The sequence below is a fragment of the Ananas comosus genome, linkage group 13 (assembly GCF_001540865.1).
Source record: "Ananas comosus cultivar F153 linkage group 13, ASM154086v1, whole genome shotgun sequence".
NCBI lineage: Eukaryota > Viridiplantae > Streptophyta > Magnoliopsida > Poales > Bromeliaceae > Ananas > Ananas comosus.
The window spans coordinates 7,851,529-7,874,499 of record NC_033633.1 but is presented as its reverse complement, the minus strand read 5'-3'; the positions used below and the strand labels follow the sequence as shown (position 1 = coordinate 7,874,499).

Sequence of the window (22,971 nt, the reverse complement as noted above, 5' to 3'; positions counted from 1 at the left end):
TCCGTATACACAAAAGGTGGGGGGTGTCATCCCGAAGCATCCGGATTTCTTTTTATGTCTAAGTTATATATCTGCTTGATCATATTGCATTATAGGATTAGTAGATAGTTGCAAATTCTAATTCCTTGCATGCTTCTTAGTAGTGTAACTATGGGTTGGACACATAGACTAGGGTAGCATGAGGATTGGGTCTTGTGACATGGGAATCCTATAATGGCATAAAGAGTCGAACTTAGACATATGTAGCTAGGAGAGGTGGCATGGAATAGATGATAATTTAGAAACACTAACATGAACGAAGTGGCATGTGTCAACTAGCTAGAAAGCTTACTACAAGAATTCGACACGAGTTGGCATCGAGTTCTAGTGTATGTAAACATGGACATGGTTTAGGCGACAGAGAAGATCCGAGATTAGATGCATTGTATTTGTGCAGCAGAGGCAATTGACCTTGTAGATGCGGATCTCCTTGGTGAGGATGGGATTAACTCACTAGTCTGTTTTGCTTGTTCGGTGGTCGCTCCACGAGGCCACGAGTTCGGGGATAGTTACTTCACTAGGGGCAGACGGAGTTGTCCCGCAGACGGGTTCGGTACGTGCGAGTGCAGCTTTCCTACCTATGAGATGAGATGCTGAAGTCGAGGATGAACCTTCGGGTAACCAAGTAGAGTTTGGGGTAATAAACATGAAATGATAATAGTAGGCTTGCATTATTACTTGAGTAGAAATATGTGCTATGTTGTAGTTACCAAGTACTATGACCTTTATATACTCGATGACATGGATACTAGCATGATAGGTTAGTATGGTTGACATGCATTATTATCATTGATGGCCATGATAGAGTAGTGCAGTTCATTTTTGTATATTTATTCTATCTCTCTATCGGTGGCCAGCTTTAGACCTAGTGGAAAACCGGCGGGCGTCGGCGGCTCGAACCCACTGGAAACGTATATTTATATGTTCTAATCCCATGTGGTTTTGGGGTTACAGGTACACACGGATAGGCAGTCGAGCGAGGAAACCGCCGGCAAGGCGCATAGCGCCTAAGTGAGGCCTAGTTAGTGCATTTTCTTTTATGCATCTAGAAGTACACGTTGTACTAGATGATGTTTTGGATAGTTTTGAGGAGCTATTTGTATTTTGATGAGAAAAACATGTATCACGTTTTGGAAGATGAAATGTAATATATTTCAATGATGTAAATGTTGAATCGATTGTAATAGTTAGACTAGTCTCGCTTTGCTTACACTGTATATTTACTTGTGGTTCTTGCTTCTTAGTTGTAAGTGCACTTGTGTTGCATCGTATCGATCATGTATGTGATTTAAGCATCCACTGGGCGCTTATTGTACATGATCTGGTTGCTTGCCTTGGCGGACAGTTGAGTGCGCGCGCAAAATGGCTGTAGTTCGCGGCTCCGTCCGGATGCACCCGAACGTTGCCAAATTGGTATGTGATTCTGGCACAGGTGTGACCAGTGTTGGTTTGACAGATTGCATTTAAGAACGAAGTAAAGAGGTTGTTTGTTAGTCTAGGTGTGACTAGAGACTTAGGACCGGTGAACCTAGTGTTGTGTAGGTACGTGAGAGAAAACGGTAAAACTATATCGTTGAAGCAGAATTCGATCTAGGTCGGTCGAGTATAGATCTCTAGTTGGCAGAGATGGATCGAGCAGCTGTTAGTTCCAAGCTCGATGTGGTTTGTGTGTGCGGCCCGACAACACGACGCTTAAGAGTTAGGACTAGATACAAAGTGGTGTACGTCCGGTGTATGGCGGAGGTTGAGTCGCGTAATATAGTTATGCCGACGGAGTTACATGGTTAGAAATGGACTAACCGGTTGTTGCGTTGACAGGAGAATAATGTCCCAGACTGCTACGTACGTAGTGTTCGTACCGCCAGCGACCGTCTCCTGAGGTCGCTCGAGGAGCCGGATTCTAAGTACGAGGAGTTACCTGCGCAGGATGGTCGGCACTGACCGGCTTGTTGCAGCGCCAGTGGAGAGTCGGAAACCCACTGGAGAACTAGCTATTTATATGGTTCTCACAATGTGGTTTGGGTGGCTAACAGGGTACACACAGAGGCGAGTCGAGCGTAGGACGCGGCAAAGGCGCATTGGAGCCTGAAGTTGAGCCTAGTTAGTAGGCTTTTCATTTATGATTAGAGGTACCCTCGGGATGTATCTAGATGATGTTTGCATTAGTTAGTTTGAAGCTACTTGTATTTTGAGGAAAACATGTATCACATTTGGAAGAATGAAATATGTATATATTCAAATGTGCTAAGATGATTGAAATGGTTGGTAATAGTAGACTATCTCTCTTTGTTATATCTTGTATATGTCAACTTTGTTCTTGCTCTTAGTTATAGTGCATTGTGTGATCGTTATCATCATTGTATGTTATTTTAAGCAGTTCCCTGGGCGCTTTATCTGTACATGATCTGGCTTGCTTGGCCGCTTGGCGGACAGGAAGAGGTGCGTGGTCTGTTCGGCGGATCGCTCGGTGCGCCCGACCGTGCCAAATGTTTTAGTGGAATTTCGGGGCGGGGGTGCCAATAAATGCAGCCGAACCTGATCCACACTGTCACGAATGGAACGACTTGGTTGGCTCTTATCCGTATATATTGATTGGTACACTTAGTCAGGTGGTCATTAACCTGCTATGTCTCTTTAGGGTGTAAGTACTCTAATGTGTATGTGTGCGATTTTTTTTATGTTATGATTCTATGTAGACTTGCTGAAAAGCGATTATTTGCTGAATATCAATGCTGTATGGCGTAAAATTCGGAGAGCCAAGTAAGTCGAGTCATAAGGATAATCATGGATTAGAGTGCCGTGGACGGGTCGTGCCGAACGAATACCCCCGCACGATACCGGCACCGGTGCATGCCGGACTGTGCCGCGAATTGCGTCTTGAAAAATAATATATATGTGCGGAAACGATATGGAATGAATATTTATTTTTCTTTAGCAAGAAATGATTGCCAATTATTTATTATGTATTTTTAATCAAATCTTTTGAATTTGTTGAGAAATTACTCTAATTTCAAGAATAGAGAGTTTTGAGGTTTGGCCATCGGTACGGAGGCTCATAGTTGTGCAATGATCTTGTGTGGCACGATACGATACGGTGGGATATGACGCTCTGCCGTCCCAAGTGGGACTTTAGTCCTTTTTATGATAGGTATACGTCTGTCACGCGGACCTGAAACGATCACCCAATGTCAAGAATGTAGGAGCCTACTCACAGTGTGAGACGCGCGGGTAGTGCTATATGTAAGATAAATAGAGCTACAAATTCTTAACCTGCTTGTAAATTTTGGGTAGGTGGCAAGGCCAAGAGCTAGAGAGAATTAGATGCTAGAGAGCAGTTAGTAGTAGTAGGATGGGACCCCCGGATAGTAATGCCCTCGGCGCCGCGGCGTTAGGCTTGCGTTCAAAGTCAATTACCATCACGTGTTGAGATGAGTTTCGGCCTGAACTTGGATTAACGAACGGCGCGATGAGCGGAGGCTGTTATGTGGTTTGACTGTTGTGGGTAGAGTGCAGCTCACACAAGGATCGATTCAGGCTAGCGAGAGAGTCTCACACTCGCTTGTACTTTGGTGAGTTGACCCGACAGGAGACTTCAGGACGTAAGGCGGAGAATGTGAAGACCAGCCAGAGATAGCTGCGTATAGTATAAGATGAGACATAGGCCTAAAAATCGAATGTCTTAACCCGCGCTTAAGTATTTTGGATGGGTGCAAGGGGCCCAAAGGTAACGAGATTACAGCATGCTTTAGGATGGGAGAAGTACGTCCTAGAATGGGTGAGTCAACTTGGGGATTAGTGTGGTGCAGCAACAGGTCAAGAAGTAGCTGCCGACTATGCAGAGTAATATATGGTAGGTAAATTATAAAAAACCCCCCGTCATACAGCGCTTGTTTTTCACTTTCCATCCCCGGCTTTAAAAATCTACATTTTACCGCTAAAGACTAAAAAAGTTTACTTCGGACCCGAGCCTCTGCTTCAGTTTGAGGAGCGTTTGGTCGTTATTTTACTTATTTATTAGTATAGTTTTATCCAAAGAATCACCTTTGTATCTCCCCGTTCTCAGCAGCGCAAAAGTCGCAGACGCTCTTTTCCTCGCGGGTGAGGGTCCTCGGCCGTGGCGCACGGGCCTCGCTTCGCCATCCCTTCCGTCCTCTCCCACACCATCGCGCCTCGGCCCTCCTTACCCATCCTCACTACGTCCGCCACACCCTCCGTTCCCGCCCCAACGCGAGTCTTGATACCCATCGTTGCTGAAGAAAGAGGCACGGGAGTGCAGGAATAGAGCGAGCAAATTGTGGGAGCAATGCGGCAGGTTGAGCTGGGTCGAGGATGTGCGAAGGACGGAGGGGAGAGGACTGTGGAATGAAGCGATGATTAAGGAGGGAGCATGAAGAGGGAGAGGGGCAAATTTGGTTATTTTGTCATCACTGTTAACACTCGTGTAAGCCTCTATGAATTTTATATTTTTTAAGGGGTAAGATATAGGTTTTTAGAAGTCGGGAGGAAAGTGAAAAATCGGGCAGTTGACAGGTTTTTTAATGTATTTTGTCCTTATTAATGCTTTGAATGATATAGAAAAGCAACATGTAAGAGTAAGTGATATGTGCAGTATGTGAGTGAAGGAAGAAATGGGAATATTTGTCTGCACAACTATCAGCTCGAAGCACCCACTTTACAGTGAATATGACCAGTTGGTCGTTCTGACCCCTACGTGATGTGCCCTCCCGCTGATTGCGGTGATCTATGCAAAGTCCAACCCAAACCGGTAATTAAGCCAAACTTTGCTACATGTGTACCAAAAGCCCATGATCATCATGCCAATTAGCGAAATGAAACGCAGATGCATCTTAATTTTGGATTCCGTTTAAACGGTCATAAAGAAACTTCGCGCGCGGATCGTCGTATCGACTCGTCAGAACACCGCCGCCAACTATGAGGGGATGTGTCCCGAATGAACTGGAGTCAATTCTTAGCCATACTCCCCGCCAGCTGTCCTGAGACACGCTTATTTATGATGTTGGACAGCGCGCACAAAAGATGCGGCCAAAAGAAAATCAGTTGAGCTCGAAAATAGCATATTTGGTTTTCGCAGATGCCGTAGTTTCGGCCTGCGTACACTTGACAGGCCCTTTTGCTGCAAGCCAGAGCGTGTCAAAAACCTCAATTGTGTGACAGCCAATAATGGTGCTAATTACACTCAACGAATAGCAGCAACCTGCGCGCATAGAAACTGCCGCTTGAAATCACTCGATTTTTGTGTTTTAGAGTTCAGGTTCAGCCCCCCAGTGATTTCAAAGCACTACCGAAGTCATCGTGCCGCTTTTCTTGTTGGTCACAAAACAACTCATTTTGAGTATCGGCCAGCCGCACGCAATTTGGTGCAAGAACGGCGTGAAATAACCTATATTAAACCTTACCGGCGTTCGAGAATCCCAATTTTGGTCCCGGAATCCACGTGTTAACTCTACCCAGATCAACGGGACCACTTGGGACCAGAATTTTACAGCAATAGCTCCTGGAATAGACTGGACATCCATGTCTCGGAACGTGAATCCCGAACCGAAATCACAGATTTCGCAATCGCTGTGATTTTTGTCGGAAACTGTGCACCGAAACACCATTTTATGTTCGTAAAGGCCACTGGACCTTGGACCAATGCAGTCGAAGCAGTCACCTACAATTTTTCACTCTGCGTTTGACTGAGAACAAACCCCACAACAATCAATATATAGAAGACCCTAAACATACAAGATAATTGCAGTTATATTGCCCAACAAAGATGGCGGCTTTTATTACTACCGCGATTCCAAGTTCGGATTGAACAATGTTGTAGATATTTGACGGGCATCAATGCTACCGGAACGAACGGTCGCTATCATGGAGCGGAAATGAGAGCTCTGAGGATACTTTCGGCAGCAACTTGTAACCCGAAGTTTAGCATGTCCTGGGGGTCAACAAGCCTAGCTAGACATTCGAAGGCATGGATATTGAAACTATAGTCTGAAGCCCCATAGCCTACAAGACTTAAAAAGAGCTTAGTGCTCACCTTTCTTGGGATTGCTTGGGCTTACGGATTGGCCGAACAGAGGAGTCGAGGATTCCGAAGAACCCTAGCCGCACAGCCTAGAGCCCGATACTTTTCATTTGGGTTTCCGGGTGGCTGTGCCGCGCTTGAGCTTCTAGCAGGGGAGGTCAGAGGACCGGCTTGGAGAGGGAAAGGGAGGTGGTCACCAGCGGACGCGCGTGCTTAGGCAGGCCCAGGCACTCGGGCAAATTGGTCGGGCTTGAATCTCGGGGCAACGACGGCAACGGGGGAATCGGGACTCGGGCAGCCGGGCGATCCGGGTGGGTCTATGGGTAGCGCCGACGACGGTAGGATGTAAAGGTCCGAGGCCAGACCCTAGCCCGAACAGCTAAGCCCGGTACTTCTTCACTTTGGGTTTCGGTGGCTGGTAGCGTTGAGCTCTAGCAGGGGGAGGTCAAGACCGGTTGGAGGGGGAAAAGGGAGGTGGTCACCAGCGACAGCGCGGCTAGGAGGCCCGAGGCCAACTCGGGCAAAACTTGGCTCGGTTTGAATTCGGGCAACGACGGCGAACGGGGGAATCGGGGTAGCGCCGAAGGTAGGGATGTAAAACGGGCCGAGCGGCTGCGGGGCCGCCCAACCCGGCATGGTCTCGGGCCGGGCTGCAGCACGGCACGCGTACTGTAGCACCCGTGGGGCCGGTCTGGCCCGATAGTTTGGGTCGTGCTGGGCCTATATATTTCGGCCCGGCGGCTCGGCACGGCCCAGCCCGTAACGGGCCTGGACCGTGTCGAGTCGAGGATAGGCCGGCGGCTCCGCACAGCAGCGGGCCGTGCCGACCGGGCCAGGGCGGCCCAGACCCCAAGCCCCAAGGCAAAATTGCCTTGGGCTTGGGGTCTAAGCTCCTGGGGAGCCCTTATCCCCAGGAGCTCTTCTCCTAAGGTCTGCACCGCTACACCTTTGGAGGGGGTTTTGGCCCTTCTCCCTAGGAGCTCCTCTTCTCAAGGTCTGCATTGGCAGGCCTTTGGAGGGGGGTTTTTGGTCCATCGGGTCAAACAAGTTGGTCCGATGGATCGAAAGCCCACTAAATTAATATTTTAAAAAATTAAAGTAATAAAAATAATAATAATTTATAATTTTTTTAAAAAATTAAAATATTTATAAATTTGAAAATTTTCAATCACAATATAGATTTAAATAGAAATACTTAATTGACCATAATTTAAAATTTTATGTTTTTTAAAAAATAAAAGTAAAAATTTTAAGGGGTCGACACGAAGCTTGGCACTGCCGGGACCTTTCGGGCCTGGGGGTCGTGCTGGGCCGGATGGTTGATTGTGACAGGCCCGGCACGGCACAACTCGGATGTGAATCCTGGCTGGGCCCCGTTTCGGCCCGAGTAATGTGGGCCGTGCCGGCCTAGCACGGCCTACATTACACCCCTAACAGGAAGGACCTCTGGAGGTCGTCGGAGGTGGGCCGCGGCGACGGGGAGCCCTGCTATCGCCGGCCAAGATCTAGAAATCCCTGGTGTAGCCTGGCTGAGGAAAGAAGGAGCACGGTGGTGCTGGCGGCCATCGAGGGTGACTTGCCGGACTATAGGAAGCTTGTTGGCGTCGGCTGCCGACGGTGGGGCCCCTCCAGAACACCTCGGGGGCAAGAACTGGAGAGAGAGGAATAGAGTTGAGGGAGAGATGAAGGTGTTGCCTTTGTCGGTGCTCCGACGGTTGGGGCTGGTGGCTAAAGGCTCGGGGCGCCGGCAGGATGCTGTGGAGCGGAAGGGTGCGGCTGTAGGGCTTAGGGTTACGATATAGTCAATTAGGGTTGATGAAAACCCTAATACAATATATATAGTTTGGATACAATTGCTAATAAGTCCCTCTTTTGATTGAATTTGAAACTAAGCCCTTGCTAGGAGGTATATTTCGCAAAGGATCCTCTTCTTTCCAGATATCGCGGAAATCTTTACATAAAATATAGGGACTTTTGCGAAATTTTCAAATTTCCAATTTTGGTGAATTTTCGAAATTCACTCCATTTTCGGCTGTTGCCACGCCGAATCCGAAAATGGACTTCACGACTTCCGGCACAGTCAAACCTTTCAAGTGGTGAAGTTTTGTTGGATTTCGTTTTCGTTTCGTGAAGTTAGCCATTCTCTCTTCGGAATCACCAAAATTTAAATAAAATTCAGTTTTCAAATTCCTTAATTCAAAAATCAATTTCATTAATTTTTGAATTTTGCCCGTTTCTACATGATTAGATGTATGCAATTTCCAAATTCCTTAATTCAAAAATCAATTTCATTAATTTTTGAATTTTGTCGGTTTCTACATGATTAGATGTGTGCAGTCCAAAGGATGTGCCGAACAAGATGTTCATACATTTAAATAGGCAAAGTTTACATTTTGCCCTTGATTAGATGTATGCAACCCTCAGATGGCATATTGGTATTGATAGGATACAAACTTCATGTCAAGCAGTCATAGAGAAGAAATTTTCTTCTAATTGATACTAGCCCCCTATTTAGGGGTAAGTATAAGAATTAGTATTTTAATTTATGCAGAGTACCTTATTCCAATATATGCGCCCTACCTAGGTAAGGGTCTTTGATGCACCCTTCATTTGTTTCTGACATTCGTTTCTTGTTATTACCTCTATGTTACAACTGAAAACAACATTTTTAATATATATTATTGAAGGCACTCGCGCTTTATGGCGGGCCGATTTCGTAGAAGCAATAAATAAAAGAAGCTAAAGAACGAATAAATAGTAAAAGAATAAGAAACAAAAAAGGAAAAACTTAAGAATAAAAAGAAAATTAAAGTAGAAGAAGCTGAAGAAGTAGCAGTAGTTGCCGCAGTAAAAGCATAAGAATAAAAGTATAAGGACTAAAAAAAGAATAAAGATAAAATAATAAGAATAATAAATTATATTTATAGTAGTGGTAAAAACATAAGAAGAATAAAAGAATAAGCTAAGAGTCCATTTGGTTCATGTTATGTAGCATTGCTTATTATCTCAACATAATTAGTAATCTGACATATGTGATTCAGATTACTACTAATGCTGCATTACTCTTTTTGGCTAAGTGCAGTAATGTAAAGTTGGATTACTACGTATGTAAGATTATTTTGTTTGGTTCATCTTATATATTTTGGTAATCATAATAATAAAGTTTATACTACTCCACAAATACCTTATAGGCTTATACACATTTATTTAAAATTTGAATATAAACTTTAAATTTATGTTTTGAATTTAAATTTTAAGTTTGAATTTTTAAATTCAAATTCTTGTTTTCAGTTTAAACTTTGATTTCAAATTTTTATTTTTAATTCAAGCTTCAAATTTCAATTCAAAAATTGAATTCAAAATTTAAAATTTAAATTCAGATATTTAATTTAAATTTAGATTTTAAATTCAAAATTTAAAATTTATAGTCCAATTTTTAATTCAAGGTTCAAATTCAAATTTTGATTGTGAATTCAAAATTTACATCCAAATTCTACTTTTGGATCATTCAAATTTAGTTTTTGGATTAAAATTTTAAATTCAAATTTAATATTTGCATAATTCAACTTTTAAATTCAAATTCATTCAAATTCACAATTTGACATCAAATTGTGAATTCATATTTCATTTTGAGTTTAGATTTTTTAGTTCAAATTTTAATTCAAATTCAAATATTCAATTCAAAGTCAAAATTTTAATTCAAATTTCAAATTAAATTTAAATTTAAACTTAAATTTGAAGCTCAAATTTATATTTAAATTTGAATTAATTGAACTCAAATTAAAAAATTTAAAATTTGAATTCAAACTTAAATATTTTAATTGATAATGAGAATAAGAAATTTAAACTTATTTTAGATTTAAGTTTTGTCAATTCGGTGTGCTGAGGGGTAATCTTATAATTTTGTATTAGTTGCAGCATAACTTGTAGTCGGTAATTTAAGATACTCACCCCCCTCTCTGGTAATATTTTGGGGGTTATCTTGCGCCATTACTACTGCAACCGTATTACTTGCCGAATGAACCAAATAGAGAAATCTGAAAAAAATCCTGTAGGATACCCTGTAATCTTGACAGGATACGCAAACTAACCAGGCCCTAAAGAAGAAGAACTGGTATGAGCAACAATAGCAATAAAGTCATTAGAAGAAAAATGGCATAACAAAAGCAACAATGACAGAAGAAGAAAATGAGTATACTACTAGAGCAAAAGGTGTATTTGCTGCCTCATTTTAATGTCCATCCGCCACTGCCATTTTTCAGATGACTGTAGAAAGAGAGAAAGGGGGAAAGCCTCCTGAGTGGGAGAAGTTTTTATGAACATAGTGATTGATAGATATGTGAGAGTAAGAGAGGAGAGAGAGGAAATCCAAAAACCGTTGCATGGTGGGAGAGGGAGAAAGAGAGAAAAAAGAAGCGGGCAAATCCAACGATCAGCAGGTTCCGTGCTCCCGCGACGGAATGTGACGGCGGCAGGTCAGAGTGACAAAATATGCCATGGAATCGGCGGGTTCGAAATTGTTTTGTGCATAAATACATCCTATACGCAAATTTTCGAAACCATATTATATAAATTTAAGGGGCAATTGCTTATATACCCCTGAAAAGTTTCCGACTTTCCGATTTACCCTTCTTAAGGCTAATATTGAAAATACCCTCTTTACGTTCCAATCTATTTCTAATATACCCCTAGAGTTAAAATCTATTAATTAATTCTGTTAACTCTGTAAAATTACTATTTTGCCCTTTCAAATATATCCTTCCACCATTACTGACTTTCTTATTTGCCCTTTAAGTCAGGGGCATAAAAAGTATTTTGACTTTTGGTCTTTTCCAATATACCCCTCTACCGTCACCAACATTTCTTATTTGCCCTTAAGTTAAGGGCAAAATTGGCATTTTAATTTTTTTTAACTGTGGTAGATGTTTAACTCACGTGTAACCCAAGTTAACTTAACAGGAGATAACTGCGGGGGTATTTTGCAATAACGGTGGAACATATGAGGGGTATTTTAGAAAGAAAAAAAAAGTAGGGGTAAATCGGATATTTTCAAACGTATGAGGGGTATATAGGCAATTATCCCTAAATTTAAACTCTATAATTTTTTGCATATAGACTTTTTATATAGCGTAGATTGCATCTATCTGATTATATTTTAATTTTATGATATTAATCTTCAAAAAATAAGTTTAGTGCATACGATGCACAAATAAATTGAGTGCTAGCAATAATTTGTTATAGTTGAGAAATAAAAGATAGAGTGGTGGAGGAGAAATATTTTGTGCACTGGGCCTAAAAGTAAATTTTATACACTGCATTTTTAAAATCTCATTATAAAAATTTAAATTATGTAATTTTTTATACATAGTTTTTTTTTAATATGGTTTGGATTGCATGTATTGAATTAAAATTTTATTTTATAATATCTATTACTTAAAAAGTAGGTTGTACAACAAAAGATGCGAAAGAGATTGACGAAAAATGTGAGTGTCACGCCCCGAGACCCGTTACCAATTTGGTTCGGTTCGGGCGCGTCGAACAGACGCCGAACGGACAGGACCTCCCCTGTCCGCCCAAGGCTCAAGCGACGAGATCATGTACAACAAGTTCCCAGGAAACACTTGGATACATACACGATCACATAACAATAGCGAGAGCACAACAAGTGCTAAACAATCGAGAGCAAGCATCACAAGTAAGATACATACAAGTGAATAAAAGAGAGATGCTAAGCTATTACATTCATTCAACCTTTTTAATACAACTTGATTACACCTAACTTCCAAAACATGAACATAAGGTTTACATTTTCCAAAATAGCCTCACACCTATACATCATCTACTCTCGAATATATATATGGTAGTCTAATGCAAAAAGGAGGCTTCTACCAGCACTAGGGCGCTAATCCCTTACCACGATCCTCAACTGGAGTACTCGAACTCAGACCTGCAACAAGGTGGGGTGAGAACTATTGTTCATAGTTCCCAGTGAGTTCGGCCGCCGACTCCGCCGATCTCCCTACTAGGTCTAAGCAGGTATAGGAAGAGGAAAAGATAGATAGATATGCGTAATTGAAAGCATCAACGATAATAAAGCAGGTATGAATGTGAATATCTAACTATGCCTCAATCCGACATAATGAATGCATGTAACTAATAGTAAGGCCAGCTACCATACTACTATGTTCAACAATAATGTTTTTCATCAACTTACCCAATCGTTCGGCTAAACCGAAAACTCATTCTCAATCTCACGTTTTTGAGTCTCATAGGGGAGAAGCCTTGCTGAACGATCCCCCGAGACCGCCTGCGGACAGCTCGCTGACTGTCCAGGTATTTCTATTGACTGCCCTTCAAGTGTCAAATACTCCGGAGTGCGCAGCCTGTAGGGAGCGACCACTACAAGCGTAGACAGGCTATGTGAGCACGATCCAATCTTTGTGAACCGGGAATACCCTACCAACTACGGAATCATCAACATAGAATCCATAGGTTTCTATACTCATCAATCTAGTGTTTCAGCTACACTAAGGTTCTCATATGCCACCCGTCATAGGTTTACATTAACGAGATGCCACTCGTCATCAATTTAAGTGTCCTTGATACACTGCTTGTACACTATCACTAGGCTATTATTTACCTAGGTTCCAATTCATCATACAGCATCACATATAGGGTTTTAAGCTATATCACATAGTTCTCATGTATACTAGGATCAAAGGCTAAATCAACTAAGTTACATTACCACTAGCATGCAAGTGTAAGCAACAAACAATAACCATCTAGCACCTATATGTATCATGCTCAATATGCAAACTTGATCAATAATAAACTCAGACATAGGGAGCAGCTTAACTGCTTCGGGATGGTCACCACCCATTTGTAGGCGATGCTACAACTCTAGGAATGGAACTCGTCACGCCACTTCGGCTCCTATAGTAGAAACGAAGCCAATACGTTCTTCGCTTGGCAATATCTCTTCACCAACTCGACGAATCGACGAACCGTCTTCGCCGACGCGTTTAGATACCTAGCAATTAGGTTTACGACCAATCAATTGAGATCAAAACCCATTATTTCTCAACTACCCATTTTGGTGCCCTAGGTTTGCAATTAGTGCAAACTACACCAACAAAACCCTAGATCCATGCTAGGATCAACTATTAAGCACCATTAGGTTCCAACAAAATCGATTTTAAAGTATAAAAGCTAAACCCTAGAAATCCACCATTGTAGGGTTTAGAGCTTACCTCCAAAAGCTTGCTCCACTTGAGAAAGAGATGAAGAAGATGACCCTCTTCTTCTATGTCTCCTTCTCCTTCTTCTTCTTCTTCTTCTCCTTCTTTTCTTCTAGAGAGAGAGAGGGAGAGAAAATATAACTGTGGGAGAGGGGAAATGAGAAAAGAGAGAGGGGAAATACTATATAACCCCTCATCTCATGCTATAATTGCTGAAAGACCCCTCAACTTTGCAACCATGAAGCAGCCATCCTTGGGCATGTCGGGCTACGGGGACTGGTCCCTCAAAGGGAGGACCGGTCCCCGAGAGCAATCCTCGCGCACAAGCTCACGGGAACCGGTCCCCTCCCAGAGAGACCGGTCCCCGAGAGCAACTTCCCGAAAACATGCTTACGGGGACTGGTCCCCTCTGGGAAGGGACCGGTCCCCGAGAGCACAAAAATCTGCACTTGAGCATATTCACTTCATTGCTCTCGCGGGTCTGTCCCAATGCACTTTTTGCATTTCCTCAGCATCCGAACTTTCTGAACCTTACCAACTCGACAACAAGTCGAATCTAAACGAAGTCCAACTCTCGGATTTCGAGAATTCACTTCCTTACAGTGAGAGAGCAAGAGATCGAGCGTGCGCGCGCGCGCGCGCGCGAGAGAGAGAGAGAGAGAGAGAGAGAGAGAGAGAGAGAGAAAAAAGGGGGCTTCATACCCTCCCTCCCCACCGTGCCCCAAATGGCCATGTGAACATGGTGGCGCCACGTATGATTCCAAACTCCCCACCCTGTGCCCCAAATGGCCATGTGAACATGGTGGTGCCATGTATGCCGCCACGTATGATTCCAAACTACACTTTCATAATATGTAATAGATTTTTTAAGGAAGCTTCAGGTTATGACTCTTTTATCTTTAAAATTTAATGGAGTGAATTCATTATATTTTATTGAGTTACATCAATTGTTTCTCTCACGTAAGTGCTTCTTCCCATTTTAGCATTATCTTAGTGTGGTTTGTGCAGAAAAGGAAGAATGACATCTTTTTTTATTCCCATATAAGCTGTTTGTTGTTTGTTCGTTGTCTGTAATTGTACTGTTATGGCTTATTGGTTATGGACCTGTCACAGAAGGCATCATTCTATACTTCTTTTATATGGTCTTATTTCTGTTTTACTTGATGATGTTTACACTTTACACAACATAGCTTGTTTCTTTTGCTTGGCTGATCCCCACTCTTTGTATATTCATTGCCAGGATTCTTCCTGAAAATATAGCGAATATTTTGTCTAATCCTGAGAGGAAAGAAAGGGTTCTTTTGAGTTCTGATGCGTCAGATGTGCTTAGAGATGCTTTTAGTTTAACAGAAGCAACAATGAATCATCAGTATGAGGTATTTTCCTTGATCCTCAGAACTTTGTTTTGTTATGCTTTTATACAACTAATAAATAATTTGTTATTACAATCACAATTCAATTCTAGGTTTTAAAAACTGGCTGATTTATTTTGTATAATATGTGTTAGACTTTCTGGTCAGGGGTGCTCTAGCTGTACTTTCCTCTGTGAGTATATAGAATGTGTTGCACTATCAATCATGCTTAGGGGCCTCAACGAACATTTACTTGTACACTAACATCATCTTACAGAAATTCGAAGACCAGACCTAGATTTGAATTTTTAATTTTTATGTTGTAAATATGTGCAAAGAGGTTTATAGATGATAAAGGCCCTACATATATATATATTTTCCGTACTTGTGTTATCTTCATTTTTTTTTCCTTTGTAGTATACTTCTTAATAAGAGAGCTAGGTATTTTGAAAGAAATTACTGAATATTGTGTATTTTTTCGTTCCAAATGAGTTCTTATATTTATATGTTTAAGGAAAGGTAACTTGCTCTAATATGCATATATGTTATAACATTGACAACCACCTGCCGATCCCTCTTCACCTAATTGCACTGTCTAAAAGAGTATCACTATTTTTTGGTATAATGTAGGATCAACATCTATCAAGGTTGTCTCAGTGGTGAGGGATCCCTAGCTGGAGGGATCCCCTAATTACGTAGGCAAACCCAAACTTTTAGGTGGGTTGCTTAATGATCTAGGCTGTCATTTAAACAACCTTTTTTTTCTGAAAAATAATTTGCAAAATGATTGAAAGAAAACTGTCTTAATAGCCCAATATAAGAACTTCATATAATGTAGTCCACCTTTAATATTATTATTACTACTTTACTGTCCACCTTTAATATTTTATTACTATACTATTTGTTCATTAATTCTTCATGAAAATATTGGAAATCAGCAGTAAAAGTGAAAAAAAGAGGAGAAAACATAAGATAGGTGTGAATTCTATGTTACAACAGAAGGTCCAATTTCATGTTTCACATAAAATTTTCGAAAGAGATATCACATCATTGTTTTGTTTAATTGTCATCGATCATATTCTTTTGTGTTATTATCACATAACCTTTGTTCTTTGAGGTATCGTTTGGTTCGGGGATAAGGAAAAAGTGGCTATTCCAGGGATAAGTATAAATTGAGGTATAAGCGGGGATTAGATCAATTTTGCGTTTGGATGAAAATTGGGTTATTCCTGGGAATAAAAAAATTGCGTTTGGTTAGGTAAGATGGAATAAGAAAGATAATGGGTTTTGTAAATAAAAATAATGATATTATCCACTTATTATATTTGAATTTGAATTTTTAAATTTTTAAATTTATATTTCTAAATTTAAAATTTTAACTTTGAAATTTAAAATCTCAAATTTTAAATTCAAAATTTTAAATTTTAAATTTCAAACTTTAAATTTAAGATCATATTTAAATTTAAAAAAAATAAAATATAAAATTTTAAATTTAAATTTTAAACTTTAATTTTGAGAGTATAAATTATNTCTTATCACGATAAGGTTACGAATTAAAGTTTGAATTAATTTTAATATTTAATTTAATTTGATTTAATATATTTATATTATACAATATATAATATTATGTAATAAAAATAATATTTTAATAATTAACATGATATAATTATGTATAATAAATATAAATTTATAAACCAAAATGGTGGAATAGCAAATCCCTTGCTATTCCGGGATAACCGGGAATAGCAAGGTTTGACCGGGATAAAATATCCCGGCCAAATTTCACCCCGTTTGGCGGAATAGCGGGAATAACTTTCGTTATCCCCGCTTATCCTGCGATCCAAACGGGGCCTGAAAGTAGAACTAAGTATATTGTTTACTTTAATAAATATTTGAACTTGATGTGAAAATCTTAATGAATTGCCTAAGAAGTGCCTAGGCGACTATCAAAGTGGGGTAGGGGGTGCTTAGGAGGCTACCTATTGTTTTTGGTACCTAGATTATCCAAATGTTCTTAATCAATGTTTGCCGCTGCCTGGACAACCCTCTTATGTAAAGGTGTCCATGTGGGCTTAGAGTTAAGGTGATACTTTGATAATTATTGTAATTTTGATATTAGATGAACACTCCAATATATGAAAAATACTCATTTAGCAGGAGGGTCCTTTTGTTAAGAAAACTTGTTAAATTCAGTAGTTGGAAACCTGTGATTTCATAAGTATTTCATTTATGAGCATCCTTGCTCAAATTGTGTTGTTGGAATCTACTTACTTCCTAATCCACAATACATATGAAATACTCCACAAGGATTTAAGTGCCGTGACACGTGGTCGTGCTGGAAACTTGCCGGCACGGTACGGCACGGTGCGTGCCGAGCCGTGCTTATGTGTGCCGGTTAAAAAAATTCTTGTGTGCCGACACATAATAGCATGAAATATTTATTTTCTTTAGCAACAAAATATTCTAACTATTTATTATGTCTTTTTATCACATCCTTTGAACTTTATTAAGGAAATTACTTACTAATTTAAAGAATAGAGGGTTTTGAGCTGTGCCATCGGCATGGGGTTTGTATCGTGCTGGTATCTTGTTGGCACGGTACGGCATGATAGATACGGCCCGTACCGACGGACACTTAAAACCTCGCTCCTACGTTAGTCATGCTCATATAAATAATAGACACCCTCTCCTGAGGGCAAATCTATTTCTAAGGTGTGTTATTTTATCTGATGGTCTTCCATCACTAGGAACGCTAACGTAGAATCATACTTGATTGATGGTCTACTTTTTCTCACGATTGTAGCAAAGGCCCTAATTACACCTGTCCTTTATCATGGCACCAGTCAGCTTCTAAACTTCTGTATTTGGAGGATTATGCTGCAATTTTTTTCCTTTACATAAAAATATATAGGGCTTTTGAAACTTTTCTTTGGACGCATTGGTCTTGCACAAACCCTAGATCAATCTGGCTAGTCTCTTTGCCATTAGCTAATCTTTATGCATTCTAGTGGATCGCCTTTCGTGACCATTCAGTTTATATGTTTCTATGACTCTTAAACTCTACTTGATACTCTTTCGCAAAACTAATATGCAAAATATTTTGAAGAGCAGTGTGCAAATGAACACATTGGGATAGACCAAATCTGAACTTTAGGATTCATGTGATTATTCTCAACTTCAGGATTCATGTGAGTATAGCTAGAGGACTGTTAGGCAATTTGGTTCTTGTTCAACTGAACCATGGATTGCTTCTTTATTAATATGAAAGAATGCGAACAGATTTCTTGCTTTCCTTTTCCCTTTAATGAGTTTAATCTATTTTAGTAGTTAAAGAACTGCTTCTGCTTGAAAAATCCAGCTCAAGAGATCGTAGATGGAAAGGTGGGAAAATTTAGTCGCTCGATCATGTTGCGGTTTCTCTAGGTCAACGCAGATCTACATGTTAGCAAAAACCATCTCTTGGCAGCTCATACTGATGAAGCTATATGCATTAATCCAGGAGGCATATCATCAAGTATGGTGGATCAAATAAGTGCTATCGGATTTCACTACAGGCAGGCCTGCTTTCGTTCATAGTTCTTAGGAATTAGGATGCTGAAACTGTGATAGAAATATCTTCATTATTGGAGAATAGAACAAGCGAGGTAAAAACCCTAATATTTCTTTCTTACTAAAATTAATTGATGAAAACAAAAGGAAGGCTTGGCCACTTGTTTTTAACTTATAAGTATTTAGAAACCCTAGTATGAATAGGAATTCTAATATAAAACAAATCAAAGTAATTAATTGATAATAATTCCTTAAATAAAAAGAAATTAAAATTAGAACCATAATTCTAATATAAGCTTTCTTGTATGTAAAGTACAACTATATCTGATGCAGAATAGAAATTTTTACAGGTTAGAATTTTTAAAATGCAAAGACATCTTTTTTTTTTCTTTTTTCTTTTAACCATATTACAGTCTTTCTTTTATAAAATACAAAAAATAATTTTAAAATTATTTTAAAAAATTATTTTTTAATTAATTTTTTCAAAAAATTAGTAGATCTATCAAAAAAATTAAGCGATAAATTATATGACAAATAAATTAAATAAATTTAAGTATCAATTAATTTAATTTAACTTTTAATTTTATCAGTATTTTCAATCTTCTAACGCAAAAATAAAATTTTATGTTTGATGTGTCTTAAAATTTATTTATTGAGTTCGATTTTGTTTCCCTAATTTGGCAAAAGTTTCGCGGTACTACAAATTTTGATAAAATAATTTGTGAAGAAAAAATGAATGTCTGTGGTGAAAGCGGAGGGATTGGATATGTAAATTAAAAATTTGCTCTATATTGATAAACAAAAAAAAATAAATTATAACTTTTTTGACTTGCCTAATAAATAGATCTTCGATTTGCAATATTTTTTGGGGTTGTTGTCACGCCCGGGCGCAGCGGAAGCCCGCCCGACGCGTGCACAGACCCGCCGTGTATACCAAACCTCCCGACATACACAAGGCAAGAATAAAATCCTAATAAGGCTATCAGAGCGAGTAACATAAAACCACTAATAGTCTAATACAAAGACATCCACAAGATATACAACTGAATCCAAAAGTCTAATATATCTCTCAATCAAATACATAATACATCTTTCCACAAATACAAAAAAAAAGATGATATCGGATCCATCTAAAATAACTCCGTAGTGGCTCTAGTTGGGGCTTTTAGTGTAATAGTTCTCTTCTAAAATTATATTTTAAAAATAAATCTGTTAAAATATTATTTGTAGATATAGTCCTATAAAAGCGGTGAATGGTTTACCGCTAGGGGTGGAAACGAGCCGAGCTCGAGCGAGCTTACCTCGGCTCAAATTCGGCTTGAAATTAATTTCGAGCCTAAATTTAAGCTCAAGCTTGGATTGAAATTAATTCGAGCCAAGCTCGAACGAGCCTAATTTCAAGTCTAGCGAGCTCGAGCCCTAAACGAGCCGCTTGAAATTCTCAACATTATACGTTAATTTGTATAGAACATTATCTATAATTTGATACAAAAATATGTCTAATAGTTCAAAGTACAAAATAATTATATGAAATATAGTATTATAATATGAAAAAAAATAATTTATGAGTTGAATATCTAATTTTTCAGCCTCACATATCTTTTCTTCCGTCTTCAATCTCTATATTATTCATTTTCATTTATGCAGTCAAAAATAAATAAATTATATAGATAAATATTGGATTAAACTATCCAATCATATATAACAAAAATTAAAATTTTATATGAATAATAATTTTTTACTTTAAAAATATTCTGTATATTTTCTCAAGCATACAATTAATAGCAAGTTAGGCAACGGCAGGCATATGCTGTTACTTGGTAACTTGGAGAGCTTCCGGCTTGGCCGCTTAGGGTGAGAGACAAAAAAGAGAAAGAGAAAAATATATTGAAAATTTAGAGTTCTGTGAAAGAAAGAAAGGAAGGAAAAATGTATAAATTTAGTAAAATTTTGCTCTTTTATTTGTCTATTGGGTTTATTTTTATGGGCCAACAATATTTGCCCAATTTTAACTAAACTCAGATTATTCACTCAGCCTATATATAATTAAAATATATTATATTTATATATTTTTTAATATATATATATATAGTGTAGAAGTACTATGCTATCGAAAATATAGAGGATTTGATGTTTTCGAATTTTTGACCTTTTGATTAAGAATTGTATGGTTGGGATGATTGTGGTCCCCGCTAGGATTAAATAATATCCCTAGGATTGAGTGGTCCCTACAAGAGTATTAATTCAAAAAAATGATTAAAGGGGTTGATCTAAGAATCAAAAAATCGAAAGCACCATATCCTCTATATTTTCGATAGCATAGTAGCTCTACTATATATATATTCGAGCTTTTCGAGCTTTTCGAGCCTAATTCGAACGAGCCGAGTAATACTCAAGCTCGGCTTGAAATAAATTTCGAGCCTTTTTTTTTGTTCAAGCTCGGCTCATTTAATTTCGAGTCAAGCTCGAGCGAGCCAAATATCGAATCGAACGCGAGCCGGCTCGCTCATTTGCCGGCCCTACTATGTGGTTTTATTTTTTTCTTAATGAAATATTAAACTACAGTGTACTAAAGTGAGAAAGTACGAAACCACAGGGTACTAACTTAATACACTTTAAACCACAGGGTACTAAAGTGAGAAAATGCGAAACCACAGAGTACTAATTTGATACACTTTAAACCACATGGTACTAAAGTGAAAAAGAGTGAAACCATAAGAGGGGTATTTGAAGTTTTTCCTATAAGAAATTGTCCAACCATGCAAATATAGATCTCTTCTTTCTGACAATTGCATAAAAAATCCACTAATTTTGGGTTTTTGCAAAAGTGGGCCACATTTTTCATTTTTGCAGATTCGGTCTGATTTTTCAGCAAACTGACCAAAATGCCCTTGTACCTTTTTCTCTCTCCTCTTTTTTTTTGTCGTTCTTTTTTCCTTTCTCTTCCCAAAGAGAGGCGAGGCGGAAACGTCACCCCCTTTTTGGTCGGAGGATTCGGGTCGAGGCAGGGGAGAGGGGCTCGTTGCCGGCAACGTCGCCGGAGCGGGCGAGGGCGACGTCGCCGGGGGAGGGGGTGACGTTTCCACCTCGCCGCTCTTTGGGAAGAGAAAGGGAAAAAGAACGACAAAAAAAAAAAGGAGAGAGAAAAAGATACAAGGGCATTTTGGTCAGTTTGCTGAAAAATCAGACCGAATCTGCAAAAACGAAAAAGGTGGCCCACTTTTATAAAAAACCCAAAATTAGTGGATTTTTTATGCAAATTGGCCCCTTTTTTTTCTATTTTTGGTATTGTTGGATTTTTTTTTCTGTTTGTATGCATCTGTATTATTAGCAGTGCATGACAAAATGATTTTTTCTAATTTCCAGTATAACAAACCTATTAGTAGTTTAGTACAAGTGCACTGTCACTGTTCAAGAGACTAAGTACCAATAGAGATCAGTGTCTATGGTACATCCTTTTTTGCTTTTATTTGGGCAAAAAAAACACAACAAGTACCATCAACCATCAACCATGCACAATAATTGCAGGGACCATTTCCTGCCTCTGAAAATTCTTATAATATAAATAGGGTAAACTTCAAATACCACCCCTGTAGTTTCACAGTTTCTCATTTTAGTACTTTATAATTTAAAGTGTATTAAATTAGTGTCATGTGATTTTATTTTTATCTTTTCGTCAGCTTTTTCGTTAATATTTCGTTAAATTATATACAAAAAAACTTTAGATACCCTACCTAGGCTTATTGAATATTTTACTTTACTACCTTCTAGTTTTAACTTTGTCACTGATTTAACAAAAAAATTAGTGGCCAATAATAAAAAAATAAAAATAAAATTACAGGACACTAAATTAATACACTTTAAATTATAGAATACTAAAGTTAGAAAGTGTGAAATCATAGGATGATGTTTAAAGGTTTTTCATAATAATAATAATAATAATAATAATAATAATAGCAATGTTAATGTTACATACATGGTTACGTGTACACAAAGGGGCCACGATTGAAAGGGCAAACAATTGGTACAAATTGGATGAGATCCCCTCGACTATAGAAGGGTTTAAAAGTGGCCCCTCGAGCTTTTTGGAATTGAATCATTATAGTTAGTTTAGTTCCTCCTAAAAAAAATTATAGTATATTTTGTTGGAAATCCATTAGCTTTTATTAGTTAATAAGTGATTAAAATTATTAAATTTGGTGAAATTTACAATTTTATATTAAAAGTTTATTGGATCCCAATCAGAAAACTCAAAGTTGAGGGGCCTATTTCAAAGTAGCCTATTGTTGAGTTTGAGTTGATGAATAATAATTAGAAGTAATAAATCAAATCCATCACCGCTAAATTTGTATCACTTAATAATATTTTTCTAATTAAAATATCGTAAATTAAGTTTTATCATTTGTATTTTTTTATAAAACTAATTTGTAAAGTTCGGGTAGCTACGTGCAATTAAGCATTATTTACAAATTGAAATGATGGTTGTGTTAATCAAGGTAAATTTACCATTCTACCCTCCATAATTAAAAAACAGGCTAACACTTTGGTACACTTTTGTGGCAGTGTGGTAATAAAAAGCAACTTCATTATAAAAATCACAAATTGCACCTTATGAAAATTACAAATTGCAGTTTGTTTATGTACACTCATTATTTTAAGTATTTTAAAAGGTCACCCAAACATATAAATATTAGAAGGGTGAAAATGTATGGAGACCCCCTCAACTGTAGGCCANCTCGAGCGAGCAAAATATCGAGTC

General features: G+C 38.6%; 1 protein-coding gene across 2 annotated transcripts in view; it reads left to right on the top strand.

Annotated features, from left to right (window-relative positions):
* Positions 1-22,971, top strand: part of LOC109719509 (protein phosphatase 2C 70) — a 60,204-nt gene that overhangs the window by 14,667 nt on the left and 22,566 nt on the right. For both annotated transcript variants that reach the window (XM_020246244.1, XM_020246245.1), the window contains exon 8: positions 14,552-14,687. In XM_020246244.1, the coding sequence (XP_020101833.1) occupies positions 14,552-14,687 (136 nt within the window). The remainder of the gene's footprint in view (positions 1-14,551; positions 14,688-22,971) is intronic.